At 31.4% G+C, this 15,070-nt stretch overlaps 1 protein-coding gene across 4 annotated transcripts; it reads left to right on the top strand.

Moving 5' to 3' along the window:
* Window positions 1-10,292: 10,292 nt before the first annotated feature.
* LOC137835170 (nuclear pore complex protein NUP98A-like) lies at window positions 10,293-13,721 on the top strand. Of its 4 annotated transcripts, none has more exons than XM_068643544.1 (7): window positions 10,293-10,553; window positions 10,646-10,855; window positions 11,087-11,626; window positions 11,744-11,977; window positions 12,067-12,327; window positions 12,452-12,679; window positions 12,769-13,721. In XM_068643544.1, exons 1-7 carry the CDS (start codon window positions 10,538-10,540, stop codon window positions 12,786-12,788), a joined length of 1,509 nt encoding a protein of 502 aa, XP_068499645.1. In that variant the 5' UTR covers window positions 10,293-10,537; the 3' UTR covers window positions 12,789-13,721. The 4 variants fall into 4 exon arrangements, with proteins under 4 accessions (XP_068499645.1, XP_068499648.1, XP_068499646.1 ...); XM_068643547.1 differs by having other exon boundaries at window positions 13,282-13,721; XM_068643545.1 differs by having other exon boundaries at window positions 12,828-13,230.
* Window positions 13,722-15,070: the final 1,349 nt, after the last annotated feature.

The raw sequence follows: 15,070 nt of genomic DNA on the forward strand, positions 1-15,070 counted from the left end.
GATTCTCCTTTCTATAAATCATTAAAGAACTTCATTCTTAGTTATCATTTGCGGAAAACTTTCATAAACAATTCATCCCCCCTCTTGTTTAAGCCATCAATTCTTACATCACACCCTTATGAGAGAACATCAACATCAACATTGTGGCTTCTTTGCTTTCCATGTTTCTTTTTCTTCTTATTTTATAGGTACTCCTTCTTAAGATGATTTCCACTCCCATAAATAAATCATTTATTCTTTTTGTCCATCATTGGCTTGAATCTTGATACATTCTTGCTCTTAAAAATCTTTTTCTTTATCTTATCTCTTATGTTTAATTCTTCAACATCGTGTTCATATCTTTCATCATATTTCCTCTTTATTTTCTTTGAGAATAAGGTAGCTTGTAAGACCTCCAATGATATTGAATCCTTGCCATGTACGAGTGTGCCAATAGACTATCTATTTTGCTTTGTAACGACTTGAGAAACACCAAAACTTGATCTTCTTCATCAATCTTTCAAAGTTTTATAGATCACAATGATGTTAGTGAAACTCTCTAGGTGATCTTCCAATCCCTTTCCTACCAACATCTTGAAAGTATATACTTTTTTCTTGAAGAATAACATGTCGGCCAAAGATTTTCACATACAAGTTCAATAATCTTTTCCTATTTCTTTAAGAACCTAGTCATGTAGAGAAAAACAAGATGTTATAATTTTTATCAAAAACATCATTCATCTTCTTCAGAAAAATTAAAGACAATTTCTTTTCTTTTCCAAGAGTTTGTTCCAACTTTTTGAACTAAAAAAAACTCTCATCTTCATTGCGCATCAATCAGGATTCAAACCCAAGTTCTTCTAGTAATCAGGGAAGGGTTAACCACTAGACCAGAGAAGTTCTTTGGTCATATTATCATTTTTATTATACTTATTATTATTAACTTAATTTATACATATTAATATTATATTAACATTATTATTAATATTATTATTATAATTAACATTATTATTAATATTATTATTATAATTAATATTATATTCATATTATTAATATTATTCATATGATTAATATTTATTAATATTATTCATATTATTAATATTTATTAATATTATTCATATTATTAATATTTATTAATATTATTCATATTATTAATATTTATTAATATTATTCATATTATTAATATTTATTAATATTATTCATATTATTAATATTATTATTATTATTAATATTATTATAAATATTATTATTAATATTATTATAAATATTATTATAAATATTATTATTAATATTATTATAAATATTATTATTAATATTATTATAAATATTATTATTAATATTATTATAAATATTATTATTAATATTATTATAAATATTATTATTAATATTATTATAAATATTATTATAAATATTATTATTAATATTATTATAAATATTATTATTAATATTATTATAAATATTATTATTAATATTATTATTAATATTATTATTAATATTATTATTAATATTATTATTAATATTATTATTAATATTATTATTAATATTATTATAAATATTATTATTAATATTATTATTAATATTATTATAAATATTTTTATTAATATTATTATAAATATTATTATAAATATTATTATTAATATTATTATAATGAATAGTTTCCAGTGTCTGATTCTTCAAAATTTGATACTGCAAATGTAACCAAAAAATAAATTATGATGATGTATATATGTGATAAGTTAATGTCACTTCACACACAACTTATTTTTACTTATTGAAACTCATAAAAACAATCTTTAAGAATTGAATAATAATTTCAATTAATGAAGTGCCTTCTAACTTCAATTAATGAATCAACCTCTAAGACCTAAGTTCAAAGCATATTTAAATATGTATACCAGTTTAGGCTAAACTCACTAAAAAATTTAATTATATCTATTTATTAAGAATTGAGAAAATATAAAATATTTTATTGATATTTTACAATAAACTTTTGACACTTAAAAAAAATTAAAAAAACTCTATTATTTTGATGAGATTTTAGAATAAATATTTAGAATTTAACGAAGGTTTTAAAATAAACCTTTGGAAATTAACGAAGGTTAAAAAAATCTTTGTTATTTTATGGAGGTTTTAAAATAAACCTTTGTAAATTAACAAAGGTTAAAAAAACCTTCGTTATTTTGTGGAGGTTTTAAAATAAACCTTTGGAAATTAACGAAGGTTAAAAAAACCTTCGTTATTTTGCGGAGGTTTTAAAATAAACCTTTGGAAATTAATAAAGGTTAAAAAAACCTTTGTTATTTTACTGAGATTTTAGAATAAACCTTTGGAATTTAGCTAAGGTTAAAAAACCTCCATTATTTTGTTGAGGTTTTAGAAAAAAACCCCATTAATTAAATCAATTCCTAAGGTTATATTAACCTCCACTAAATAACCTCTATTAAAACCTTTTTTTCTTGTAGTGAATATATACTACAAGTTTTATATAAAAATTATAAACATACATAAAATACATAAAATGTTCTAAAAACTTTCATATTGATAAAAAATAAGAAAAGAAGATTTTTATTGATATAATAAAATACAAACATTAAGTTATAACACACTAACAAATGATTAATTTTAAGAATATACTTTTATAAAATCATTAATCACCACCTAACAAAATCATCATAAACATAAAATTTCAAGCCTTAATTAATAGCACATATAATGATTAAGAAATATATATATATATATATATATATATTACAATTATGCTTTTATTTATTTAAAAAATATTATAAAATAATAACTAAAATTTATTAAAAAATGATAAAAGTATATGATTTAAGGAGAAAAAAAATACAATAAACAATTATCTATTTCTTAAAAGTCTGTTTTATTTAATTATATTAAGGTGAGTATATTAAATTAAGAATTGTAACTGGAAAACCCATTCTCACCCTTCTCTCTTTGGGATAAAGAAATTCTCCTCTCCCTCTTTAGAATTTCTCTCTACCTTCTCTTTAATTTAATTCCTTTCAATCTCATGTCTTTTAGAATTTAATCTTATCTTGAAGTAGTTGGAGAGTAAGGATAATGTTTAATAGATAAATTTTTCCATCAAAGTTCCTATTTGTTCTAAAGATTATTTATTTTCTTCTTTTTCTTTTGAATTTATGATCAATCTTAGCGGGGTTAGTTGAGAAAAGTGATCATTTCAATTTGGTTAAATTGAGTTTTGAATATGATTTAGATTAGTAAATTTAGTTTCCTATAGTTTTCATATATTAGTTTGACTTTGATGTGAATGAAAGTATATATTGAGTTTGAATGATCAAAGTTTAATGAAATGTGTGAAGGATGATATTTGAGCAAGTCATAGTTGTGTATGTTATTGTGAAAGAGTGGACTTTAAGCCTAACTCAACCCCATAAAACCGGCTCATAGGGTTGAGGGTTGCACCCACTTATATACAATGAAAGGCTCTAATCTCTAGTCGATGTGGGATCTCCAACACACCCACTTCACGCCGAGACTACCAACTCGTGCGTGGGACTATATATTATGGGTGGTCTGATAGCGGCCTGATAGCGGGTGGTACGATAGGCCCAACACAAATACTCACTAGGATAGGCTCGAAATGGCTCTGATACCATATTACGAAATGGACTTTAAGCCTAACTCAACCCCATAAAACCGGTTCAATGAGATGAGGTTTGCACCCACTTATATACTATGAAAGGCTCTAATCTCTAGTCGATGTGGGATCTCCAACATATGTCATTTTGAATTTGTTTGAAAGATGTATTTGTTAAAGTATTTTGAGATTTTTTTTTTTTTGAAAATAAGATTAGTTTCAATACATGAAGTTGATTTTTTGATATTTTCTCTTAAGAAAAAATAGAGCCAAAACTCAACCTTTGCTCTCGGTCATATTTTCGTTCAAGTGAAAATAAAGTTGAAAGTCAACCATTGCTCTCGATTAGACTTTCACTTAAGAAATTTTCGCTCAAGTAAGACAACTTTTGCTCAAGCTATTTTTTTTTCTTTAATGGATTGAATATGAATGCTTAATATAAATATAAATTGATTAATAATTTGTATATTTAATTGATTTGTGGTTTTGTTTAAATAATTTATATGAAAAAGATTGTTGAGAATGATAAAAATGGTATGAAATTGGGATCATAAATCTGAGATGAAATGTGAACCATTGTTTGAATTATGTATTAAGTAAAAACACCTATGTTATAACAAAGACTCATTTGTTTCACTGATAATCTAAGTCACTTAGACTAAGATATCAAGTGGTGAGAAGTTGAGGAAAAAGTTCTTACACACTATGACATGTGTAGATGTGCGACTAGGGTTGTAATGAGTTTACCCTAATCCATTACTCTTAAGCTTTGTTTGGATTAAAGAGTGGATTTGAGGGAGTGACTTTGAGATGATTTGTAGAAAAAGTGTGAAGAAAGTAAGGTTGTTTTGATTAAGGTAAATAGAGTAAAAAGTGTAGGGAAAGTTTGTGAGTGATGTGATGGATATAATTAAAATTATATTTTTTTAATTAATAAAAATATAAGTTTACAAAGCTATCCTTATATTTAAAAATTGTTAAAAAATTAATTTGATTGATTTATCTATAAAATATAATTAATTTTAATTAAAATATTATTTCTAGTGACATATTAACTTTAAAAAAATACAAAATATATAAAATTTGATAAAAAAATATTTTTATATTAAATAACATTATTATTTTTATCTTTACTTTTTTATAATTAATATAATTATTATATAAATTTATTATTTATTATTTATAATTATAATTTTATAATAATTATTATAATTAAGAGTTATTATATATTTATCTAACATAAATTTATTTAACATTTAATATTTTAAATTTTAAATTTTATTTTATCATATTATAGTATTATTTTTTATTATATTATATTATATTTAATTATTTAATTATTTAATTTTATATTAAACAAAATTAATAATAATTTGAGTTTAAAATAAAAAAAGGTAAGAAAGTAAATTATAAATAATTAATTATATAAATATATATTTACAACTTTCTTCTTAAATTTCTCCTAAGAAGCAAAGAAAGTTTCAATTTCAAAATGCTTCTCGCTTTGTGTGCTTTTTAGTTTTTATTTTTTTTATTTTCACATTTTCTTTCTATACAATAAATATTTGCATTTCTTAGTCTTTATACAAACAATATCTTAGGTTGGCTTGTTAATCTAAGTCTTGATTTGCTTGTTAATCTAAGTCTTGATTTGTATCAAATGTTAATATTTGGAAGGACATACTTAATACGAGTTTTTCAGAATATGTGTATGTTAATATTCCATTTGTTAAATATCATTCGATGTATAAATTCATGTATGATTGGTATGATTTTTGTGTATGTTTGTATTTGTTGGAATTGAATTGTTTGTGAATTTCTAATTAAAAACATTTTCTTTTATATACATTTTTCATGTTGAAAATTTATTTCAATAATTTGTTGAAAGTATATGTTGTTTGTTGGATGATCAACTATGACTATTGTTCTCGCCGGTTGACTCAAATGATAAGCTCTGGCTCCGTCGGTCTCTTTAGGAATTTGTCCTATCTCTTGTTGCCCTGGAATGTAGCTCTGCTGAAACAGAGGGGGGCCCTACTTGTTAATTGCACTTTGACGATCAAGTCAGTAAGGGGCTAAAAATCAAGAAGTATTCAGTTTTAGTCTTAGAAACAACGTACCTTTACCTGGGGTCTCAAGCTCTTTTTATAGCTTACCTCTTGTAACAACTTTCCATCACGAGAATCTAATCTCAATTGAAAGCATACTTAACAGGAGAAACACATTCTGTTCGAGGGTGCCTTCTCTCAAGGTGCCACAACAGAAGAGAATCTTATCTCCAAGGAGTGCATAAAATAATAACAGAAATAACAACTAGAGCATCAACTCATGCGCCAACATCAGGGGTCCATTTTGCTTACGTGGGCACCATGATCTAGTCCAGTACAACTATAATGTGTTCTTGAGCGAATATAGATATAGATACATATACATATTAGAACTATACTTTAAACTTTTATTTTTGTTAACATTTGTCTTTATATATATTTTGAGTATATTTAACTTGTATTTTAAAATATTAAATGCTTTTTGTTTTCGCCGGTTGACTAGGTTTAACGTCTTCTCTTGGATCTGCCGCAATTGAGTATTGACTTGTGTCTCTCTGTTAAATTGAACCTTGACTCCGTTGTGACAGAGGGTGCCCTACCTGTTGATTGCACTCCAACGCTCAAGTTAGTAAGGGCTCACAAAAAGTAAACAGTTTCAGTCTAGTGTGCAAAAACAACGTACCTTCATCTAGTGTCTTAGGCCCCTTTAGGTGATAAATCATAGGCCAACATTCTGTTTTAACTACACGTCCCTATCTTTTAGGGTTAACAACAACTATCAATAGGTATTTTACGTGTGCACCATTATTCTCAGGTGCTCCTCTTTAACTCTCAACAACTATTAATTATTATGTAACTAACATGCATATTATCACAAGAGATAACAATTATATCTTTCATCTTCAGAATAATATCACAAGAGATAAAATATCTCTTTATCTTCAGAATAATATCACAACAAATAAAATATAATATCACAACAACAAAAATATAATATAACAACAAATAAAATATAATATCACAATAGATAAAATATCTCTCTATCTTTTATTTTCAGAATAATATGATAATAAAAATTATATATTTTATCTTAATTACCTTTTCTGAGATGACCAACATCTAGGCCAAAACTCGTGACCCACCCTTTGGACCCAGTAGTCGAGGTCCCGAGCTCTCGAGCACTTTTACCCAGTACACAAGCCCCCCAGGCTCAAGCTGAGCCAGGCTAAGCGAAGAGTCTTTCGAGTGCTCTGGCGGCTGACGCGACGATTTCTCAGTGGGTAGGTGATAACTCAGTAAACCTCAACTAGCTTAAGCCAATGCACGCCATAATAAACCTCGACTATTACTGGGAAAGAGTCCTCGAGGGCTCGGGACCTCGACTATTGAGTATTGGGTTGAGCATCAGAGTGCAATCAACAGGTAGGACGCCCTCTGTCACAATGGAGTCACGGTTCAGTTCAATAGCCGAGGTAGGGCGCCCTCTATCACAATGGAGTCACAGTTCAATTCAACATGTAGGTGATAACTCAGTAAACCTCAACTAGCTTAAGCCAATGCATGCCATAATAAACCTCGACTATTACTGGGCCAGAGTGCTCGAGGGCTTGGGACCTCGGCTATTGGGTCCAAAGGGTGGGTCACGAGTTTTGGCCTAGATGTTGGTCAACCCAGAAAAGGTAATTAAGATAAAATATATAATTGTTATTATCATATTATTCTGAAGATAAAAGATAGAAAGATATTTTATCCGTTGTGATATTATATTTTATGTGTTGTGATATTATATTTTATGTGTTGTGATATTATATTTTATCTGTTGTGATATTATATTTTATCTGTTGTGATATTATTATGAAGATAAAAGATAAAGAGATATTTTATCTATTGTGATATTATTCTAAAGATGAAAGATATAATTGTTATATCTTGTGATAATATGCATGTTAGTTGCATAATAATTAATAGTTGTTGAGAATGAAAGAGGAGCACCCGAGAATAATGGTGCACACGTAAAATACCCGTTGATAGTTGTTTTTAACCCTAAAAGATAGAGATGTGCAGAATGTTGGTCTGCGGTTTAGCACCTGAAGATCATTGGTGTCCGTGACAGGTGGTTTTTCTGTTAGAGATAAAAGATTAATGTGCTTAATATATTTTCAGTTAAGATTTTATGCTCTCAAGCGAGAAACTGTTGCATGTGCGGTTATAAAAGGGACCTAAAACCCTAAATGAAGGTACGTTGTTTTTGCACACTAGAATGAAACTATTTACTTTTTGTGAGCCCTTACTGACTTGAGCGTCAGAGTGCAATCAACAGGTAGGGCGTCCTTTGTCACAACGGAGATACACAACTCAATACTCAATTGCAGTAGATCCAAGAGAAGGTGTTAAACCTAGTCAACCGGCGGGAACAACTTTGTATAGGTCTTTTATTGGGTTTATAATAAAAATGATAATTTTATTAGAGTATTACATTAATATGCTTAAATTTATTTTTTACTAAATATATCAAGAATTTTTTTATTATACTTTTAAAAGCGAATATTTACTAATTATTATTTCATTATTATATAAAAAGCTGACTTCACTCGACAAATTTTAAAAGAAGAAAATATCCCTTCAATAGTCAATAGTCCAATCCAACAATGTTTTTGTTTTGGCAATTACTTCTTGCACCCGATCATTTGCTTCCTGCACCTGACGAAATTTTCAAAATCCAACTATGCCCTTGTCTTCTTTAGTTTGAAAAACTGTGAAAGTTTCTTTGGAAAAGTTGTGACGGTGGTGCTTTGAGTTGGTTTTCTTCTTTGGTGGTGCTTTGAGTTGCGTAGGAGGTGGATTTACAGTGGTGGTGGACGAGATCGTTTGCACTTTGACATTGTTGTGTGGTAAGAACCGATTTAAGCTTCTTTATCACATTTTATTCGAGCTCAGGTAGTGACGGATACCAATATCCGAAAGTCTTCTTTTAACGTTACGGATGTAAGCATCCGTTAGTCAGTAACATTTTCTGCACCATATCACCGCATTACATATATAATTATCCGTAATTGTATTTTGAATTATGGATATCCATATCCGTAGTTGTATTTTGAATTATGGATATTCATACCCGTAGTTTATTTTTGAATTATGGATTTCCATATCCATAATAGTTGACTATTTTCTGCAAGCTAAGTAATTTTTTTTTTCAGCATCGTGAATGGATACACAAGACTCATACATGAGAATTTCAGAAGAGATTGATTTGTGGGATGGATTAGATGATGTTGATATGGAGCAATCAATAACTTACAATTCGTTAGATAATGAAGATATGACACATAAGTGTAGTGAGACATTTGCTAATCGGTACAATGCTATTTTGGTTTCATTGACTATTTTTCCGTAAGAACCCAACCACCAAGTAACTTCACTCAATACTAAATCATTGCAATTGGGCACGTCCATGGAAATCATTATGTCCAGGTATACCCAAAACGTCCATGTAAAGTCACTAATAGTGCTAACTTAAAACTTATATTATGTAACTTATATTTATTACTTTTGTAGGTGAAGTTGAAAGCTGGTTGTCCTATTTCAGCTACAGATATATTGTGGGCATCACATTGTTATCCTACAACCCAATCTTGGTCAACATACTACACTAGCCAGATGCAAGTTTACACACAAATAATGTCCATTAGACGATATTTCTAATCTTAAACATTTGTAATAGATAAGTAATGTTTTTTTTTGGGATGTTTTAATATATGTATTGACTACATTTGTGATGCATTTATGCATTAATATCTGTGATGTATTGACTACACAATGGTGCCTACGGATGGATTTATCCGTAACCCAATATTTGTGCATATGGATGGATTTATCCGTAACCCAATATTTGTGCCTATGGATGGATATATCTATAAACCAATATTTGTGCCTATGGATGAATTTATCCGTAACCTAATATTTGTGCCTATGGATAAAAAAATCCATAACCCAATATTGATGCTTATGGATAAAAAAATCTGTAAGTCATACAATTGTTTATGGATGAAAAAATCCATAAGTCATTAACATGTCTATGGATGAGGGTTGAGTGTAGGTCTCTAATTCACATTCATTACTTAACCTAATTTAATATTTATTAAGGGCACTTTTATCTTTTCACGTTTATGGTCAGGTGCCCGTTTGAATTGACCAGGTGCGGAGAATGTGCCTTTTGTTTTTCTATCCAGCGAAATTTTTAAGCTACGCGGCTTTCACAATTGGGCCTATTTTGATGCAGGCCCATCACCTTTTTCATCCAAAACTCGGCTGCTTCTTCCTGTACCTCCGTGTCACCCCCATAATTTTTTCTTATTCCAAAAATACCCTTTTCAATATTCTGGATTACATAATCCGGAAGTCTTTTTATTAGATTCAGAATTAGCTTTTGATTTATGTAATCCAGAAGTCTTTTGTGATTAGCTTCCGGATTACATAATCTGGAAGTCTTTTCTAAATATGAAATTGACTTCTTGATTATGTAATCTGGAATTTATCCGGATTATATAATCCGAAATTTATCCGAATTACATAATCCATAGGCTTATTATTTCAAATTCAAGGAGTGAAAAAAAAGATAAAATGGTAAGTATGGGGTGGCAGAAGGTATGGAGGTGTAGGAAGAAAGAGTCCCAAAACTCTCGTTTCGTTTCTTGTAATCAACCGCTAAATCACCAAAAACCGAAAGAAAACCCCGTCTTCTTCTCCGATCACCATCCCCTCCTTCTTGTTTTTGCATTTCGCGTCCAACAGAGAGAGGGTTCGTAACTTCGAATTAGTAGGTAGCACAATCGCCAAGGCATAACATTCTTCGATTCAGATCGCGTTTGTTACTACCTTGCTTCTAACGATGTTTGGTTCGAACCGTAAGTATTGCCTCCGCTGCGTTAATTCGTGATGTGTTACTTATTGATTACTTTCGCAAACCGTTGATAAATTTGAGTTATTCTTTCGACAGCTTTTGCGCAGTCTTCGTCGAGCCCTTTTGGCTCTCAATCAGTTTTTGGACTGACCAATTCAAGTACCAATCCATTTGTCCCTAAGCCATTTGGTAGTACGAGTCCATTTGGTTCGCAAACTGGCAGTTTCATGTTCGGAGGTACTTCCACTTGGGTATTTGGTGCGGCTCAACAGTCTTCTTGTGGTAGCTCATCATCGTCATTTTGTGGTACGAGTGCATGGAATTCTTTTTTCATTTTGTTTCAAAGTTGTTTTTCTTGTTTGTTCATCAGATTGTCTTCAATTATTTCCTTCTGAAAGCTTAAAATTACATCAAATTTTTTCACCAGGTTGTTCATTGAATTATCATTTAATTTGCTGTCTTCTTCTTTTCTTTTTTATTATGTTATCGGGACAGTTTTGTGGTTCAATTTTGAGAATTAATTCTCTTGCTTTATAGGATCATCAGTTTTTGGTCAGAAGCCTGCTTTTGGAGGTTTTGGATCTATTCCTACTCAAACAAATCCATTCGGTGCTACACAGCAATTACAACCAGCTTTTGGAAGCAGCATACTTGGTTTCTCAACCCCTTTTGGTGAGTTATCTCAGCCAGCGTTTGGTGCTACAAGCACTCCTGCATTTGGTAAATCGAGCACTCCTGCATTTGATGCAACTAGCACCCCTGCGTTTGGTTCCACCTCTAGCCCAACTTTTGGTAGCACAGGGATTGCATTTGGGGTGTCAAGTTCTCCCGTATTTGGTGGTGGGGGAGCCTTTGGTGCTTCTAGTAACCCTATGTTTGGTCCATCAAGCACGTCTGCATTTGGTAGTTCAAGCACTCCATTTGGGGCCTCTAGTACTCCTGCTTTTGGGCCCTCTAGTACGCCTGCATTTAATTTTGGATCCACTCAGGCTTTTGGTCAGTCTTCTTCTGCATTTGATAGCAGCAGTCCATTTGGTAGTACGGCCTCACCCTTTGGAGGTCAGAGTTCAGCATTTGGTGAGTTCAAGAACCATTAGAATTTTGACTGTTATATTTCTACTTTAAAGATATTAGGCCCTATAGTATCTTGTGCACATGTAGTTGAAAGTAATCTTCAAATATTTTCACTTTCAGGATCTCAAACACCATCATCGGCCTTTGGAAATACTGGTATTGGACAGTCAGGTTTTGGAGGTCAGGGACGGGGTGGAAGTAGAGTAGCTAGTTACACAGCAACAACGGAAGCAGAAGGAGATAGTGGTACCTCTGGGGAGACTGCAAAATTGGAATCCATATCTGCCATGCCTGTTTACAAAGACAAAAGTCATGAGGAACTAAGATGGGGGGACTATCAATTGGGAGACAAAGGTATTTTTTAACAATTATAAACATTTGTTTAATTCTTCTGGCTTTCATTGCAGTATGATGATTTTGACTTAATGTTTTCTATAATTTAGGTGGACCACTGCCCTCTGGTCAGTCTACTGGTTTGGCAGGCTTCAGTTTGTCTACAACACAGACAAATGCCTTTTCTCCTTCATCAGTGTTTGGTCAATCATCAGGCAATTCTTTTTCTTCCACAACACCTAATTCTAACCCGTTTGCCCCAAAGAGTTCACCCTTTTCTTCTGGATTTGGAACTTCTGCTGCTCCAGTCTTCAGTTCATCAGCTTTTGGTTCTTCAACAGAAGCAACAGCAGCAGAACCCTCTATTTTTGGTTCGTCCCCATCGCCATTTGGAGCTAACTCTTCTTCAATTATATTTCTATTTTAAAGATATTGGGCATATAGTATCTTGGGCAAATGTAGTTGAAAGTAATCATCAAATATTTTCTCTTTCAGGATCTCAAACACCATCATCGGCCTTTCGAAATACTGGTATTGGACAGTCAGGTTTTGGAGGTCAGCAACGGGGTGGAAGTAGAGTAGCTAGTTACACAGCAACAACGGAAGCAGATAGTGGTACCTCTGGGCAGACTGCAAAATTGGAATCCATATCTGCCATGCCTGTTTACAAAGACAAAAGTCATGAGGAACTAAGATCGGAGGACTATCAATTGGGAGACAAAGGTATCTTTTAACAATTATAAACATTTGTATAATTCTTCTGGCTTTCATTGCAGTATGATGATTTTGGCTTAATGTTTTCTATGATTTAGGTGGACCACTTCTGATGTGAATGCAACAACAAGAATACATGATTCTTTGACATTCTTAGGAGCAACTTGAGTTGGTCATAAATGGCACCTTACTTAGAATTGGATCAATGTTCTAATTCAAGAACTCACCAAGACTTTGCACCAACCAAAGCTCATATGGAAGTCCATATATTGTCAAATGGAATCAAACAACAAGGAATGAAGAACAAGAATTGAAAGCTGGACAGAAATGAAATAATAAACTACTGCACCGAACAGAAACTAGAAGCAAAGCTGGAAAACAGAAATTCAAACGGTAGAAATGAAAGTAAAAACTAGAAATTAAGAACTACCGAATGAAAATTGAAGAAAAGGAAGAAGAACACTGATGAGCATATATTTATTCACACTCATTAGCCTTATTCATAGATTATTGGACTATAATAATAAATAAATCCATTGTTTTAATTAATATTCTTATAATTGAGTTTATTTAGGCCTTAACTATTATTATTGTTAATTTTGTGTTTTTAGAGTAAATTATCCGGAGGAAGCATCTACCTTTGTGAATGGGCCAAATATGCAAAAGTCCAAGTTGCTTCTTGAACCAAAACAGGAAACAAATTCTGAGGAGAAGAAAGAGAAAATAAAATCTACAATATCTCAGAAACAGAATTGGAAGCAAATCTTTTGCAAAATACAAGAATTATGGAAAGATAGAAACTTGGAAACTGTTAACAAAATATAAACTACAATATTCTCTCAAGATCCTTGGAGCAGAAAAGTCTATAAAAGGACACAAGCATCAAGGATAAAAGGGGAGAGCTTCATAGGGTTTTCTTAGTTTATTTTCTTCTTAGTAATTCTTTTGTTTTGCCTCCGCATGGAAGGCTAAACCTTTTTGGTTGATTCTTTTGTAATTCCCCATTGAGTTCTGAGGTTTTGTTCAATAAAAGTTTCGATTTTTAATTCTCTATAGCAGTTGTTTTTATTGTCTAATCTCCTGGAAAACTGGTTTTTGTGAGAGGTTGTACTTGAACGCATGATTGAGAGTCTTCCTTATCTTAAACTTTGGTTTCTTAGTTAGTTCGCATTGTTCTAATTAATTTCTTGGGCGCATGATTCAAGGGAGAGGAGGTAAGCATTCCCATGGAGTATACGCATGGAACAAAGTGGGTATTGATTAAACTAGTAGACGCATGTTTTATTAGTGAGTTTCAGTTGAATCAGATCGGCGCATGTTCAATCTGGTTTAGCTCTGTTGGAGGATTGAGAAAAGATTAATCTTTAGAGAACCTGTGAAGAATTCAATGGTGGAAGAACTTGGGATCAACCGCTTTTTATTTGCTATTTTAATCTCTTTTATATTTTTTGCACAACTATCTCAAACCCCCTTTTCATCTTTATTGTTATTGCTAACTTTTATTGCTTGCAGATAGATTTTAAACCCTGATCAACTGATTTTACTATTGGATTCGTTGGGAGACGACTTGGGGACATTTGTCCACAATTATACTATCATCTCTCTAGTGTTAGACAAGTCTACGCTAGAATCATATTAATTTGACAGCAAAACGACAGCTATCAAACACTTATAGAAGAAGCTTGCTGGATTTTGAGAATTGGAAGACCACTTCACGCCACTTGGTTCCTTGATCCAAGATAAGTGATGGAGTGCCGCCACTTGAAGCTCACCATTGCTCACAAGATAAGGCAAAGGTAGAAGAAGACTCAAGACTCACAATTTCTCTCCAAATTTTAGTATAGTCTCTCTACTATAAAATTCCAATCTGAAAATTACAAAGGAAAGCACCTTATTTATAGCCTAGAGGTGCTGAAAAATAGGTGGGAAATTTCAAATAAAACTCATTTGAAATTCCCACCAAAAACAAGTCACATGGGAGGTGTGACCTTTTTCTACTATGACACCTCCTAAAAAACTACACCTACACCCCCCTACTAAGTCACATGGACAATGTGACTCTCTCTAATACATTCACACCTATTTATTTAATATCCACACCTCCTACAAGAGTCATTCAAATGATGCTCTTTTATTTAATGCTTGGCCTTGCCCCTCATGGTTTGGACTTGGGCTTCTTGGGCTTGGGCCTTCTTGGGCTTGGGCCTCATCTTTTGCAAAGACTAATAAGAAGAACTTTAAATGATTTGGCCATTGTCCATTTCTTCTATTGATAACATCTTTCTGATTCTCATCATACTCCCCAAGTTGGAGAGAATTCGTCCACGAATTCAGTACTCCTGCATAAAACAAAGTCAGTTTGCAATTAGATAAGAGAATACAAGAAGAAATAGGCAAACA

This window comes from Phaseolus vulgaris, chromosome 5 (genome assembly GCF_000499845.2).
Source record: "Phaseolus vulgaris cultivar G19833 chromosome 5, P. vulgaris v2.0, whole genome shotgun sequence".
In the NCBI taxonomy this organism is placed as follows: Eukaryota; Viridiplantae; Streptophyta; class Magnoliopsida; order Fabales; family Fabaceae; genus Phaseolus; species Phaseolus vulgaris.